At 30.1% G+C, this 18,413-nt stretch overlaps 1 protein-coding gene across 1 annotated transcript; it reads right to left on the reverse strand.

The window, feature by feature from the left end:
• Positions 1-7,413: 7,413 nt before the first annotated feature.
• On the reverse strand, positions 7,414-10,568 carry LOC139866171 (protein neprosin-like). The gene is made up of 7 exons (XM_071854317.1): positions 10,326-10,568; positions 10,129-10,215; positions 9,700-9,915; positions 9,310-9,474; positions 9,179-9,232; positions 8,496-8,642; positions 7,414-7,813 (listed from the first exon to the last, which is right to left on the reverse strand). Exons 1-7 carry the CDS (start codon positions 10,500-10,502, stop codon positions 7,436-7,438), a joined length of 1,224 nt encoding a protein of 407 aa, XP_071710418.1. The 5' UTR covers positions 10,503-10,568; the 3' UTR covers positions 7,414-7,435.
• Positions 10,569-18,413: the final 7,845 nt, after the last annotated feature.

Here is an 18,413-nt window from a genome sequence, read left to right on the forward strand (position 1 = left end):
CTCCTATTCATAAAACCCAGAAAAATAATTATGTTATTCAAAATTCTAAAACATCATATGTTGATTACAATCTGCGTTCAAACCCTGCATGATTCTTAAAAACATCTCAATTAAGAAACAACCAAGATGATGATCCAACCACACGTTACCTACGAAAGGAAAGACTTATGGATATAGTCATACACCTGGAAAACTCTTGGAATTTAAGTAGAAGTTTAACACGAATCTATGATCCATTGGTGTTGTTATTACCGAAAATAACTTTGCAATCTGTTTCCAAATTAGCCAATTTTGTCACACCTCCAGCAAATCAACTTTGACTTTTTCATTCAGATTAACCTCATTGTAACCTTGATATATACATTTGCCCTTTTCGTCTTCGTTTTCGGGGAACCATTTATGTCCCACCACATTAGCAGGAAACTTACCAACAATTTTGTTGATCTTTGACTTTACGAAAATCATTATATTTATCGAAACCCCATCATATGCCCATCTGCATCTTGTAACGATAGTTATCATATCAAAAAGCTTCAATCATTATTCTCGAATTTTGCAGCGTTCTACATCAACAATAATATATATACATATAACGTCTATCTCCTGGACTTACGTACTTCAATTCTGAAATTCTGAATAAGCACCCAGTCTACAAATCAATACTCTGCATTTTGAAAAAGAAAAAAAAAAGCTGAATAAAGCAGCAAAAACAGTAGACAACCTTAACAGCCAAAAGTTTAATGATAAAGAATAGTGAGTTGTAAAAGCTCAGAAAATAAGAAAATTTGGTACTGAAAAATGAATTGAGCAAACTAAGAAGGAGGTTGTGGATAAATCACAAAGACTAAACCTGCCTTCAAAGAATCTAAATGATTCAGTGTCTGCTGAAGTCATTAACGAATACCTTGCTCTTGACTCTAAACATTTACGGATAAATCTTCTTTATCATCTTTCGATATTAGAAATTATAAGATATCATCGTATCTTTCATTATAAATATCCTCAATATTTCTGAAGATATTTTCATAACTATTCTTATCTGAAATCATTTATCTCTTCGCGATATCAGTGTTACATCAGAAAGGAAGCTGTTTTAGTTTCTAAATTCTGAAAAGTTTGAACTTAAATTATGAATGTTATTAAAGTAGTGTTGGGAACTGAAGCATGAGTTAGTATAATATAATGACACTTGATCAACGTGATTATATTACAGTAAGTCATGCAGAGTTTCTAATAGAACGTGATGATTCACAGATCATAACGTCATCATGTGCCATGTTACACGACTCTTACACTCTATCTAGTATATAAACATATCAAGAACATAATTTCTTGATAGTTCTATCTTTTATCTTGAATTCTGGTAATTTAACCAATCAAGATCGTGATATTACAATTTCTCTCTTAAAACATTAGCCAAAAGAATCGCCTCGATCTCTAATGCTGATAACTTGTATCCACCCACCTTCATTATATCAGCATTAGTACCTGATCAAAGGATGCTATAATTAGTTTTAAAGTATAATAAAATAAAACTTTTGGTAAAGTTTGATACATTTGCAACCCCTTAGCCCCATTTATAATGACGAGAACAATAGAGTATATTTACATGACGAGAAAAAGCGAAAATACGATAGAAGATATCAGTAGATGAATCTTAAGTCCCAAAATTACATAATATCCATCTTCATCAACCTTAACAGCATCACCAGTTTTAAAAAAGCCACCTTCTATAAATGATTCCTTAGTTACCCAACAGTTTTAAATGATTCAGTTTTAAACTACAAAACATGTGACATGATATTGTTACTACTCCATATTATTTAAAGTTTTTTTAAACCTTTTATTTGATACCTCGGGACGTTTCCAGTATTCCTTGAATAATGAATGGCTTTTGACACAAAGCTCACCAACCCCTTCATTACCATCATCATCTACAAGAATCTTCACCTATTACAAACAAATACAAGAAAAAGTCAAGTTCACTGCAACAAAATATCATGTTCATATAGTCATATTTTTTCATTAAAAAACATAAGTGTGTTCATATTCGTTTATGTTCGGCCATTGATAAGTTAACAAACATAAACGAACACAGTGAAAACATACAAAGAGACATAATATATAAATCATGATTCAAGATTTTTTTAGTTTAAACAAACATATAACACACTCTTAATTAATAATTTTATATAATGTATAAAAAGCTTTCAAATTTACAGTAAGTTAATCAATTGGTTTGCAATAGATATAACATGTGACCATAAACCCTGACAAATATGGCGAACGAGATACATGTATGTGTTCATTCATTTAGCCAAACGAACAAATTATCATGTTCATGTCATTTGTTTACTAAATAAACAAACATAACCAAACTTGAGTATATCGTGCAAGATTGATAAAAAGAAGATCGAAATCTCCCACAACTTAAACGTTTTTTTGTCGGTGTTCCAGTAATACTTCCACCCTTCCATCAATTCACCATTATAACAAACTTCCAACGTACGGAGTATGAACTCGTTGTTGTCGATCGTTAAGATGTAAGAATTCATAAATTTATAAATTAAAAATATATAATCTTATAAAACCAACAATATAATCTTATATCTTTAATTTAGGTTTCTTATATCTTATAATTATATATTTTTAATTTATGATTATAAGATTTTTAATTTATAAATTTATAAATTAAAAATATATAATTATAAAATATTTTGCGCCGGTAGTCCCTTGTTTTTAATGAAGAAAAGAGTAAAAAGACGATTATACCCTCACATGCATTGCACATGACAGGGGTTAACGGACCTTTTTAACAGAAATTTGACGGAGAGACTCGAATTGCAAAATTAAAATAATTAAGGGACGCTGATTGCCAAATTAAAAACCGAGATACCAAAGTAGCGATTTGGTGTATAATAGAGGGACCAACTGAGAAAAAAGTTCAAACAGAAAAACAAACCCGTCTTATAGTTCCTTGGATTCAAAAGTCCAATTAATATAAAAGTACAAGGGAAGAACAATCAAATAGGCCCAAAAACACAGCCTATTCAAGATCAATTTTTGATGATAGTAAGTGAGGTTTGTATGGATAAAAAATAAAGAACTCCCTCACTCATATCATACTCTCATTTTCTGGCTCGCCGATGTTTAGGAGCTTTGATCGCCGGAGTGAAAGAAAAACTTATCGGAAAAATAATGGGAATAAATATTACTCCGGAGCGTTGAGAAAGTTACTTTGTGTTTATTTCACTTCATCTCTTCTAATTTCGGTATTTCTAAAATCCAGGTGCCCTAATTTTTCTAGTTTAAATAAGTTGCACTTGGATTGTACAGTATTAATTGAATTGAATTGAATTGTGTTGTGATTTGTATATCTTGATTTGTTAACTTAAACCATATATAGAACTTAGACTCCATGTGTGTGATATGTGGTGAATAGGAATGTTGAAACTATCCAATGTTCGCATATGTAACTCATGATTATATTTTGGATACAATTTGAATACTTAGAACTTTACTTGAGATGAATTATAGCTAGAAATGCATAAATCTTGTTTAATGCATACCATGAGCTTAGGCAATTATAACTTAACTTGGGTATTTCCTACGTAGTGCAGGGACTGATTTTCAATCAAATTTATTCAATTTGAATAACTCAAGATTCAACTTCTAATGTGCGTGTAAAGCCTATTTAAAAACATGTGTATGTAACTAATGACCAATCACACATGTTCTGATATCACTGAAAGTGTTATTGTCGTGTTTGTTAGATATCATATATTCATATACGTCCTCACTAAAATGAGTCGTTAGCAGATACTGAACATGGTCCATCACAATTCATATCGTATAACTGTAGGTGAAACTTGAATCAAGCTGCATACACCAAGTTTATACATGTATGAATAGAATATATATCGTGGACAATATGTTGAATTCTTAAATTAAGCTGCATACACCAAGTTTATACATGTAAGTGTTACTGAAAATCTATCTACTGGTGTTTCACCATTGGTAGATGAGATTTGGCATTGGTCAAAACTAGTTCAAAACATCAAAAATGTTGATCCTTCAAATAGAGCTGAGGGTGGAAACGAGGATGATATTGATCTTGATCTTAATGATTTATACTTAGATGAAGTGTATGATGTTGGACATTAAAGCATGAACGGGCATTTTATTTGTTGTATATTATTATCATGTAATCTTATATTATTATGAAGATTTCAGGAGTACCCAGAGTATACAGCATATGAAACATCTCTGTTTTTTTCTAGATGATTAGCTAAATTCGTATCTTGACCATTATCAGATGCATGAATATGTTTTTAAAATCTTATAGTTGGTCAGCCAATGTATGTGGAATAAGAAATTGTTTTTTTTTTTTTTTTACTTCCTGAACGTTATCTTACCTTCGAGGGGCTATATCATGATTTTCTTTAAAGCATATGAATATTAAAGGTTTTGTGTATGTTTATAAAAAATCATCTGATTACAACATATTGTTCACTAGGCTTAACATCATGTGAAAGTACGCATTACTAAACGTTATAATGTTAAGTACATTCTTATGTACAAGGTTTTGAGACCTATATAGGTGCAACGAAATTATTCGTAATCTCATGATGTATCTTTTTCATTGTTTGTACATCCACAAACCTGAAAAGTTATGTATAAGATATACTTGAACAAGTGTGTGAAAATATATTTTGTAATCTTTAAAAAGGTAATTTTTCTTTGTAAATCCCTAGCTAACCTTTTGCCTATTAACTCTACCTTTTACATCTGTTTAATCTTCTACATTTGTGTGTTTTATGCCAATGGCGGAGCCACATGAGGCTCAATGGGTGACTGTGCCACCATTAAGAATGCACTTGAAGTGTAAATTTTGCGGGCTTTTAAATTAGTAGCATCCTCAGTTTCTTGTAGTGACACCAGTCACCCAACTCAATTTCACTTAATGGACCAATTCACAGGGTGCAGATATTTTAATATACCATATAGAATATAGATTGTTAACACTGACTAAGCCTAAAGTCTTTGTCGACATTTTAAAAGTGTCAATTTTACAATTCTTGAGCATGTCTACGATAGTAATCTTATCAAGATTTCTAAGAAAATTGCTGTACAATATAAGAAGATTTTTATGATTTGATATTGATCATCACAATTTTTACGAGTTTTATGATTGATAATAATCATCACAATTATTTTCTTTTATATGTATTCTAAATTGCATGTCTCAACCTATATCACAATCTGTATATATTGTAACTTTATAAGCTTTATTTGTCATTTTTCTAAGATCACTCGGCATCAACAAGAGACATTTTCTCTCGGTGATTTAGCATCTTTAATATCATTAGGTTTATCAGTTATTAATTCTTATTTTTCGTTGAGCAGTTTGCAATCGCAAGTCGAGATATGCTTTTGTTATGACTTGATATACTCAGTTATTTTTTGTGCCACCAGTGATCTACAACCCTGGCTTCGCCCCTATTTTATGATGACTTTATGGTTGGAATGCACACATGATCATGATGAACTATTTTTGTTCCTAGTGGACGGTATCATCAAGTTCACAATCTAGTATTTGAGGCATCACAAAAGCTTGCAAAATCTTGTTGTTTGTTATTTGTGCTAGGTGAATATGATTTATTGTATTCATGATAAATCTAAATGTTACAAGAAGACACAATATCAAAATAATCACAACTGTTTTAACGCCTATAATCTCTCATAGCTTCTGTTTTTTGAGTTCGTACTTATGGTTTTTAAGTAGTTTGTGACTACAAAGAAAACACATCTTAAACCCATTGGGAACTGAGTTAGATATTGTTGGTTTCTATCATTGACTTGTTATAAAAATGTGATATGGTTTGAATTTTTGTGTTACAATTAATAAAAACAAAACAAGATTTTGGAATTGCCCCTCTGGTTCATTATTTGTTAAATGCTCAAGAATCTATGTGGGTTGGGTTTGCAAGTCTGTTTTGTCTTATCTCCCATAAACTATGCAAAGTTGACCGAGTTTAAAGGAATCCTAATTTTATAAGTGTTAACTGAGATGTATATTAAATTTTATTATGTAGGATCCATTTCTTCTTCAACAGGTTAGGGCTTTCATACCTGTAGGGCTGTTTATTTCCGGATATCTGAAGTTTCGGAGTAATAGGCTTAATTGGTAGACTTCGAAATCAAGCTAAAGAAAAGATTGTGACATGTCATAAAATCGATGATGAACATGAGATTTTTTGTGTCATATTACATACAATGAATGGACTGTGATATTTAGGTTGGTTGTTTAGCTCCATTTTGTTACTTTTATAGAATACCTCTGTTATATATGTGCTTGATAACAAACATAGTTCTATTCTCACATGTGCTAACCTTTGTAATTTTATACTCCCTCTGTCCCAAATCTATTATCATGTTTTAATCTTAAAAGTATTTTCTTTTCAACTTTGACTTTAAATTATTTTTTATGTGTTACATAATACTTGATGAATGTTATACCGTTATATAATACATTCGAAAACCATTCCATTGATATAAATTTCATCGAATAATGTATAATACAAACAAAAATAATTAAAGTCAAAGTTGGAAGAAAAAGACACTCAAAGTCAAAACAGGATAATAGATTTGGGACGGATGGAGTAACTACAATTTCAACAAAAGTTTACCATCATCCGCGTTCTCCTTCCTTGCACGATGTTTCTTTGACTTGTTGAACAAATGTGTTACATAAAACGGGTAAACAAATAAGGTTTGTTGTTCATGGGAGGTGTTAATTTTCTACACATATGTACGCGATCAAACTAAGTTATGCCGTGATTGTTTCCAAACCTCTACCCTAAGATATGCTAATAATGAGGTTTGAACCTGAGATCTTTTGTGAGGATATTAGCGCTCCAACCAATACTCATAATACACATCACCTTAGTTTACATGTATGAACCTCGACCGCAGCCCCGCAGGTCCACAGTTAATTGAGGGTTTACACGTATGACCCGCAACCGAAGGTACGTTCACAGTTAGTTAAGGCGTATAAAATGAATAATGTTACGATGATGGTGATAGAAGTGTGTTTGGTACACCAAGATTAGGTTACATTTATGAATTATAGGTCCCTTTCAGTAACCAAAAAATAGCACAGAAATAGTAGTAGATATCCAAGTCATTGACTTTTTTTTTTTATATATGTGTCAAGGTTTTGTTTTATCATACACCATTTCACACTATTGCACATGCACCATAAAATAAGGATAGTCAACACTCAATAACAAACCATAATATCAATCATTTTATATCACCTAATATACCCAAAAAAAAAAAAAAAAATTAATAAAAATGAAAGAAAACTCACATATGAAAGAATTATATTAGTTAACCATATAATTGAAGAAAAAAAAAAACCAAGTTATTACCTTTATTGACACCTTCCATTCCTACCTGGACCTCCATAATATATATAATTCCCCCAAACATTATTCTTTCCTTCTTTTATATCATAACAATTTGGATGATCAGCTAATAAATGTAGATTTGTTAAAGGAAGCAAACTATTGTCCCAATCAACAATCTTCAAGTTTCGAAAATAAGAAGCTTTTCCGAATCCTTCATCTGCAAAATGACCGCTACCCATTTGTGTTGACGTGTGATATCCCCTTGATCTCGTGTTCACTATCTCCCCTCCAAATTGTATCATACTTGCGTGACGTTGTAAATGACTAAACAAAAACGACGGCCAATAGCCTATCAGTAGTCCTGACCCAAATTGCAGCCACCAGTGTCCATGTCTAGGGTCCTACACATGTAAACACAAATTTAGATTTGCTTAAACACATTAAGGGTGCGTAGGATAACAATGAATGATTAATGGTTCAAATTCTCAATGATTCAAATGTACCGAATGAACTCGATTATGATAATATGTGTTTGATAGTTATTCTGAATGAACTTTCTTAATGACGTAAAATTACCATAGTGACCTTTTGAATAAAAAATATATATGACAATGTAAATTAACTAAAACATACGGTTCTTGACTATTTAGGGGCCAAAGAAATGGTTTTATACATAGTAACATCTATTGCAATTTACATTTACAATACTGATTATTTTATAAAAATATAATATGACATCAACTTAGTAATATTCGCTACATTAGTTTAATAGTCTACGTCTAACATAAAGAAAAAGTCTACACATGGGAGACCACTTCCTCGAAGAAAAAAAGAGAATCTTATAATTTAATACTACAATAAGATTAGTGTTATTAGCAGAAAAAACTGCTTTACAAGTTTTAGTCCATAAAATGGTCAAAAAAATAGAAAAATTAAATTATTCATACAAGCATGTGCAACTGTATCTTTGTAGAAAGTTAGATAGACACCTAATTGATGACCCACACAAAATGTAAAGTCTTTGAAGTATATAGTGCAATTACTTGAAAAGACAAGAATATAAATCATGCTATTAAGATTTACCTTCCATATCATAAGGCCGATGTCGAATTGTTTACTATTGTAAGATGATCTTGGAGATATTGCAGCACCTATTGCAATTCTGTTGTTTGTTTGAACAAATCCTGAGCACAATAAGTTGTAGCATCCAGTTGTTTGGTATGCATCAGTCTGTTACAATAAAACAACATTAGGTGTTTGCTATTGAAAATCTGAAGGTAGCAATTTCAACCCAATTGTCATTAATAATTCATTTTGAATTATGTTTTATCCACATGCGTTTTCAAGCAGGGGCAAGATGGACAACCGCCCATGGCCCATAAATTTATAAATTTAGAATGGCCTAAAATTTTGAATATATATACTTTTCTCAAAATCTTAAATTAAATTAAATAAAAAATTGCCGATTAAAGTTATAATAAAATAAATTTTAAATAGTTAAAGGCATTGTAAACAAATAAATAAATAGATAAATCTAAGTATAACGTTTTTATAAGTATTAAAATATTTAACGTTTACTAAGGTCCATTTTTATTTTCGCTCAGGGTCTTCTACATTGTTGAGACAGACCTGGTTTTATCTCTAAATTAACACTAAGGTTACCGCAATCTACCTGACCCACCCATTTTGTAACCTTTAGTAACCACACACCAACTTTTTTCATTTCACATTATGATACAGTTAAAAAATAAGTTGATGGTACTTACTGTCCAGTAAGTGAAAAATCTAGGGTAACCGTCTCCATATAACTCCGGACTAACCTGAAATAATCATTAATTATGTAGCATCTTTACTAAAAAAACAAGTAATCATCGTGGAATAATTAGCTAAAAAGTACCTGCCAACCAGCTTCAACGGTATTTAAATCGTTTCCAAATGAACCAGAAATAACCCAAATTTGTGACAGACTAAATTCATATGGATCTGTAACAGCAGGTGCCCATACATTTATATTCGCCTTAGCTCCATAATATTGCCCTCCATTCACAAAAGCAACAGCATGCTACAATATTTTTTTTTTGAAAGGCAAGGTTAGTTGTTAGTTGTTAGACTCGAACCTGGGTCACTCTCGAATCCATGAAACATGGATACCAATGAAGCAAGGCCTCATTGGCAACAGCATGCTACAATATAAATGACCATATTAAGTAATTAATAATTACATACAAGTTTTTTGTTGAAATATAGCATTTAAGTGCATTGTGAATAGGTTAAATTTGGTACTAACCTCATGACCACCGCTCGTTGTATCGCGTCTAACACCTCTTACGATCTTTCTTCCAAATCGTTTTAGAGAACTCGCTCGTAAAACATCATTTTCAGTAGTTCTTCTAATTGGAATAGTACCTTTTGGACAAACTTCATTTGTTTGTGTCCATAACTGACTGGTTTCCATGTTTTCATCACTTGAGTTATGTCCCTTTGGTCTCTCCAATGGTGGTTCCTAAAATTATTTAAAAAATATATATATATATATATATTAATAATAACTGGTTAGGCTCCGTACATTTGAGTACTCCCTTCTTCAAGAGTCTGAACAGGAAAACCTTATCCGTGTAAAATAAAAAAAAAATAAAATGTCACAACCCATCTAAGATCTTGACATTGTATTTTCTATATATATAATCGAAAACAGTAGCTAAAAAGTAAATAATACCAATGGTTTTTGTCCTTTGAGCTTAAGATGATCAAATGCTGGTTGAAGATGAGAAAGAACACAATCTATCAAGTCTCCATCAGGACTCTGCTTCCAAAAAATATAAAATAAAAATAAATATATATTCAAGTAGTTGACATTCAAGAAAATGTTGAAAATAGAAAGAAAAAAAACATGAAACTAAATAACAAAAATACCTTAATGGTTTTGACTGAAGGCTTGTTGATCTTCTTGAGATGATTTTTAATTCTTTTTAGCTTTTTCAACTCTTGCATTGGGTTGAAAGTGGTTACATTCTTCGGTACAACGGGTACAAACATTAGTATACAAACAAATGTAAATAAGATTTTGGAAGAAGAAGAAGAAGAAGCCATTTTTGTTTTGTTGGTGTTTGGTTGTATTCTAAGGTAACATTAGTTATAATATATCTGTGTTTGTATGTAGTTGGAGTTGTCTCCTTCTAACAGAAGTGAGATTTGATTCAAGAAACAGTTTTTGGTTTTATTCCAAGCAAGTTTTTGTCACAAGGAAGAAAACATACAAAATGCATATGCATACAAGACAGAAGCAGCTTGAGGTTTCAAAAGACAAAGAGAGTGAGTTTTTAAAATGTTTTACAAAATATTTTCACTTTATATCTAACAACAACAACAACATACCCAATCCCACATTTATATCTAAATGACTTATTATAAGGTCACATAACTACAAGATACCCCTACTATTACTCATATAATTAGACATACTTATAAGTAATATTATATCATTCTATTTTTTTTCCTAAAAAGTTTATTAAAAAATTTATTTTTATTTGATGTTGACAATTTCTTAGGCGTGTAGGAGTTTCTAATAATTTTTGTTTAAACAATTATGTTATATATAAAAATATAATATAATATAATAATATAATATATAATGTTACTCAACTTCAATTTATATATTTTTTAGGTAGAAAAATTGTTCTCCGTGATACTTTACCTTAAATAATATTTTATAATTGTATATGTATATTTTTCTTTTTTAATTGTTTGTGCCAAGTTGAATACCATAAAGGTGAGTAAAATAAAGAACATGAGTTAGCAATCAATCACAAAACTTAATGATGATTAAATAATTATGTTGGTTAGAATATATACCTATACACGTATATTAATGAATTATGTATTGAACTTTTAAATCAAGGTTACTAGCTCACTAGGCTAGTAAATTGGGAATGGTCGCGTTGTCCTTCAGGCAGAACTCAAGGGGAGTTGGACGAGCTCACTAGGCTGCTCCAATCTATCTCGTTCGATTTCAACAAACGTCAAACGATGAGCTGGGCGCTAGCAAGCAATGGTATCTTTTCGGTAAAAAAACTCTATAACATCATCTTTTCGCATATGCATCCTGGACTGTCTTCCCCGTCTGCTGAAACCGAAAGGAACACTCTTGTTCCAAAAAAACTTGAGGTCTTTGTTTGGAGGATTTAAAAAAAAAGAATCCCGGTGCGTGTCGAACTCGACAACCGGGGTATCGATCTTCATAGCACTCGTTGTCCGGTGTGTGATGAGGATGTCGAATCGGTTGATCATTTTCTAATATCGTGCAAAGTCTCTAAGGATGTGTGGTCAAGCCTCTTTAATTGGTGGGGTATCGGTTTCAATCCAAGCCTAAATGCAAATCAACTACTTCGAGATGGTTCATCACCAAATGTCTCAAAGCTAGGCTCCAAGATTTGGCAAGCGGTTCGTTGGGTATGCGTGTATTATCTTTGGAAGAATAGGAACTCTACGGTGTTCAAGAATAAAATCTCGTGTCCCTCGGTGTTGATAAACGAAATTCAAGTAAAGGCGTTCGACTGGATCTCAAGAAAACTCAAAGGAAACCATATCAATTGGCAAAACTGGTTAACAAATCCATCGGTGTTTTTAAGCCTATAACATTGTAATTTCGTGCTCGTGTTGTGTTTCTATATTCGTGTTCGTTTCGTTTTGAGTTGCTATCTCGGCTCCCATGTAAAATTTGTGTATTTGGGCTGTTCACTGTAACCCACGTTTCATGTACATGTATGTTGTGTTTTCGTGATTAATGAAAGTTTCTATCTTGCATTTCAAAAAAAAAAAAAAAAAAAAAATCAAGGTTACACTTTAATATACTAAAGTAAATTTTTAAAACTGTACTTCTTAAATATAATGCTTCAGTTTTGACTTAAGAGCACATAACAAGATACATATATTTCAACTATGATTTTATTTTTATGTAGTTTTATGACTATTTTCAAAAAGAGAAATAATAATAACAGTCTTACAGCTATCAATTAGACATACGTACATGAATACTTACACAACAAAATATGTATTCAAATTGATTATTGTTGTATGTAATTCAATTTTCAGGACCTCCTTAATGGTCCAAGTTATAGCTATCACTTATCAAAGTTCTCAAAATCATCATAAATATTTAGGGTGGTGCATAATTTTGGATCTTAATGAAGCTCGCCTATAAATTTTTAACACAATTTGATCTCATTAAGTTTATATAATAGTATGAATTGCAATGTCTCTTCTCATTGATTCAATCGATATATATATATATATATATATATATATATATATATATATATATATATATATATATATATATATATATATATATATATATATATATATATATATATATATATATATATATATATCAAAGCCTTGGTCACCAAGGAATAAAATAAGAAAATAGAATCATATAACAACTATAATATCTATCTATTCTGTAGATAATAAAAAATATATTTCCTAAACGTATAATGACTAATAGTCCCCCGCAGTCAAAACGGGAGGTTCACGGACATTGATACCGGAACAAAAATCATTGAAGATAATCTGCGGAAGGCCTTTTGTAAAAATACTGCAATTTGATAACGAGATAGAACATGCATTACCCTAACTTCTCCACGTGCAACCTTTTCCAGAACAAAATGAATATCAAGTTTAATATGTTTAGTGTGCTGATGTTGGATATGATTACTAGACACAAAAATAGCACTAACATTGTGACGACCCGAAAAATTTCGACTAATTTTAAACCAAACTCTCGATACGATTTAATATTTTTGACACGATAAGAAAAGTCTGTTAGGTTGAGTCTCAAAATTTTTGAACTGTTTTCTTGCATTCATTTAACTTCGACCATTTCCGACGATTCACGAACTGTTGTGTGTAAATAAATGTGTATATATGTAAGTATATATATATATATATATATATATATATATATATATATATATATATATATATATATGATGTCTATATAATTAATATTATATATATATATTGTAATATATATAAAATGTATGAATATTAAATATTCAATATATATTAAATATAATTAGTAAATGTTACATAATTAATAAATTGTAATATTAATATATGTAATTAGAAATATAGTTATTACGTTCATTATTTTTATCAATATTAATATTAATATTAAAATTAGTATATTTTATTTTATATATATAATTATTTTCAATATATAACATATTGATATGAAGTTGATATATAAACTGTTATAGTATTATTATTACTAATATTATTATAATCATTAATAATATTAGTATTATTATAATTAATATTATATTATTAATATTAATAATATTATCTTTATAAATTCTATAGTTATTATTATCATATTCATTAATAATAATATTATTATGATTACTAGTATATTAATATAAATTTTTAAGTGTATTATTATTATAGTTATATTTATTAATTAATAAGATTAATCATAATATGTAAATACAAATATATACATATAGATATATAAATACAGATATATATACAGATATATAAAATCAGATATATATATATATATATATATATATATATATATATATATATATATATATATATATATATATATATATATATATATATACAGATACAACATACAAATCAGTATTTTTGTATTAATATTATAATTATTAAATTTAGATTGAATACGGATTAAAACACAGAATCAAATCTGTTTCACGTTCCTATCATCTTTATCCAATTTTTGTTTCATGTCTCTGAAAGAGTTAAACAACCAAATCGATCGTACCATTCTGTTAGAAATCACAATCGACTTTTACAAAAAGTTTTCATCTTCTGCTCATGATTTGTACTATATCTGATTCGTATCGATCTCCATTTGCAGATAAAAAACAAGAATTTTGTTACATATCGTTATCAAACAATCAAATTTTATTCAACTTGCATATATATATTTTTTTATGTGTACCCGTGATGTCAAAGCTAAGGGGTATAAAATACTATTAAATTTTACAAGAAAATACTATTAAATACGATACAATTTTACACAAGATATTTATTTATTTAAAGAATGGATATACTTAAACCTTGCTACAACACTTATAGGCAGCGTACCTAATAGTACAGTAGTGTAGTTTTTAGTAAGTCTGGTTCGTTCCACAGGGAAAATCTTTTAATCAAAGCTTAACACTATATTAGTTTAATTTATAAAAATACAAATATATATATATAAGTAATATTATTATTATAAAGGGGGGTTTTTACCGTTTAATGACCGGTTTGTCGATTTTAAAACTTTAGTCGCAGTTAAAACCAAATGTAAAATATTAAATAAATAAAAGACTTAATTTAAAGCTTAAAGTAAATAACGATAATGAAATTGCGAATAATAAAAGTGCGATAAAATAAACTTGCGATAATTAAAAAGTACGATAATTAAAAGTGCAATTAAATACAATAACAATAAATAAAAATGTGATAATTAGAAGTGCAATTAAATATAAAATAAAGGAAATTAAATATGAAATAAAAGAATTATGCTTATTTAAATTTTCCGTAATCATGATGTTTGATGTGTTGATTTTAGTTTTATGCCCATGGGTTAATTGTCCTTTGTCCTGGATTATTTAATATGTCCGTCTGGTTTTGTCCATAACAGTCCATCAGTCATAAATATAAAGTGCGAGTGTCCTCGTCAAATTATCCTTATACCCGAAGTCAAATATTCCAACTAATTGGGGACTTAAACTGTAACAAGATTTTAATACTTTGTTTAATAATTACACCAGGATGTCGACTGAGTGTAACCCAAGGTTTTAATACTTTATTATCAATCATGCCAAGTGTCCTTGTACATAATTTCACCCATGTTTTAATAATTCTAGTGGCTATTAATCCATTCCCGTGTCCGGTTAAATGAACGATTATTCGTACATATAAATACCCCGCCCATCGTGTCCGATTGAGTGTATATGGTTATTTATAGGGACGTCCAATTGTAAATCTTTATATTAACATTAACAAACTATCATTTAGTTAAACAAATATAAAGCCCATTAATTACCCATAGTCTAATTTCTACAAGTGTCATTCTTTTGTCCAAACCCCAATTATGGTATAAAGCCCAATTACCCAATTTTAGTAATTAGCCCAACATCATGATTACTTCGGATTAAATAAGCATAATAATAACTTAGCTACGAGACATTAAATTAAAAAGGTTGAACATAACTTACAATGATTAAAAATAGCGTAGCGTTACACGGACAGAATTTTGACTTACACCCTTACAACATTCGCTAACATACCCTTATTATTAGAATTAAAATTAAAATTAAAAAATATATATATATTACGTTTACATATAGAGAAAGAGAGATTTTATGGATATTTTTACTCGTCGAACTGCGTTGCTTTTATAGGCTGTTTCAAAATTGGGGGCTCCGCGAGTCGCGGCCCATTTGGTCTTCGAACTCCGCAAGTCGCGGAGTTTCATTTTACAGCTCACTCAACTTTAGCTCTTTGTTTGCAGACGATTATATAAATAAATATAATATATAAATAATTTTAGTAATTATTTAAATATTATATTATATTTATGTGCATAGTTGACTTGTAATTTTTAGTCCGTTGCGTCGAGCGTTGAGAGTTGACTCTGGTCCCGGTTCCGGATTTTCGAACGTCCTTGCGAATAATTTAATATCTTGTACTTTGCGTTTTGAATCTTGTACTCTTGTAATTTTGAGACGTTTCTTATCAATATATGGAACCTCATTGATTGTATTTTGTACTTTTGAGCTTTTTGTTCGTTTGCGTCTTCAATTCGTCGAATCTATCTTTTGTCTTCACCTTTTATTATTTAAACGAATATCACTTGTAAATAGAACAATTGCAACTAAAATATTGTCTTTCTTGAGGAATAATGCTATGAAATATATGTTCGTTTTTAGCATTATCAAATATTCCCACACTTGAGCGTTGCTTGTCCTCAAGCAATATAGTCTTGAAATACTAGAATCACTTCTTTATTCTTCACACTTTGTACATTAGTGATTTCTTTACGGCGGTATAAACAATGGTAGTAACGATGTGGTTTACAGTCCCACATGACTATAAAAATTTAGATCCTTTAAGAAATTGGATCTTTATGAAAACATTTGATCTTTTGAAAATTAAATCTAGTTTTTACCCTATATAAGTTTTCCGGAATAACCCTTCACCGGTGTTTGCAAATTATTTTTGTGGGTTTGGTGGGTTTTAGTTTTGAAAACTTTAGCTCAAAACTTGTGGTTTTGTGTCACCCACTTGCTAACCTTGTATTGGGAAAGCAACACGTCCAGTATACTTGCTCCGAATATTACCTTTCGATAAACTACCGTCCGGTTGTAAAGGAAAGCGTTGAACAAGCAACTGTTAATGCAATGTCCCCTGACATGCTTTTAATTATGGTCTATAAAGTGTCGGACGCAATTACCATCCTTTGTAGGAGCAATAGTAAAGCTCACCCTTATAATTTTCTGGTCTGGCACAAGGTCCTGTCTTCGACCATGCTATGCAACCACCGTTCTTATGGTTGACACCCAATTTGGTTCAGGTGACCTAATGAATTCCAGGTGAATTCCTAGGATTTTATGTTCAGTGGTAATGAACGCATTGAAAATGGGTTTTCAGAAAACAAATCGGTTTATAATTTGATCAAAATATTTTCTCGTTCAAGCTCGAGTTTAGATATCATTGAATTCCATGAGTTTGTAATTCTCAATCTTTAAGGTCAATCTCTAGGATTGAGTAATATCAGTCTTAAAAGCTGATTTTTAATCTTTAAGGAGATTATCCTTTCTGGGGATCTGATTCATTAGTCTTATCCAGCTAATTTGCACGGTGCCCCCCATTTTACGAGATAAATCCTTCTCATGGTTAGGATAAATCTGACCACTTGGCGACCCTGTTTTATGCTGAGGTCCGTGGATTTCCTGCTGATTTTAGAGATGACTTTTCTAGATTTTTCATCAAACTACAGCTGGTCTGGACGACAACTTCATGACCTAAATCAAGAAGCGCGTATCTTTTTCGGAAGACTTTACTTCCTTTTAATGATGGAATTGATTCATCGTGTAGATCCATCTCTTCTTTTCTTTCATCGGGTAAAACAGTTTAGTTTAGTCCAAAGCAAAAATATTTTCAGTTATTTGTTACAGAAATATGTGACATATGTTTAAAATATCTTGGTAAATTTTCCCACACTTGGCTTTTATTTTCCTTTTTATTGTCCTCTATTCCATTTTAAATGAATTTTAACATTTTGGTTTGTTTCTCAATTTATGTCCTTTCCGAGGTAACAATAATTTCGGTGTTAAAACCTAGTTTTATCGTTCATAAATATGTATAAACATGATTTTGAGTTCATTTAATTGAAAATTTTGAAAAATTTTACTAGAATTGGGTAGTCAGTATATAAGACTAGGGATGTTCTTTATTATCAGAGAGCACTAGATTCTAATACAACTACTACTTTACTAGTATTTCTAATGGTAACCAAGTGTTTAAGATAAAAAATTTTAAAAATCCGAAAGAATTTAACCCCTTCCCACACTTAAGATCTTGCAATGCCCTCATTTGCAAGAAATCAGTAACAATTTAAATTATTGAGGGTGATTAGCGTAGAAATGATTAAATTTTACCAAAGTTTCCAAACATATTGTTGTTTGTGTTGAATGATAAATGGTGCACATCATTTGTTCATTCCGTCTTGTTGTTATTTCACATATATTTTGCATCTTGTCGTCAAAATTAGTTGCTTTTGCTGAACTTAATGCCAGTCTTTGAAAATGCGTTGTTTTACCCTGTTGTGTACATAAGATAAACTGCAAACATATATACATATTTTTGAAGTTTGGTATATTACCCCACATTCAAAAATTATTAAAATCTAATAAAAAAATTAGAAAATTATAAAAACTATTACAATATTAACATAAGTATTAAATGTATCAACATTAC

This window comes from Rutidosis leptorrhynchoides, chromosome 9 (assembly GCF_046630445.1).
Source record: "Rutidosis leptorrhynchoides isolate AG116_Rl617_1_P2 chromosome 9, CSIRO_AGI_Rlap_v1, whole genome shotgun sequence".
Classification (NCBI taxonomy): domain Eukaryota; kingdom Viridiplantae; phylum Streptophyta; class Magnoliopsida; order Asterales; family Asteraceae; genus Rutidosis; species Rutidosis leptorrhynchoides.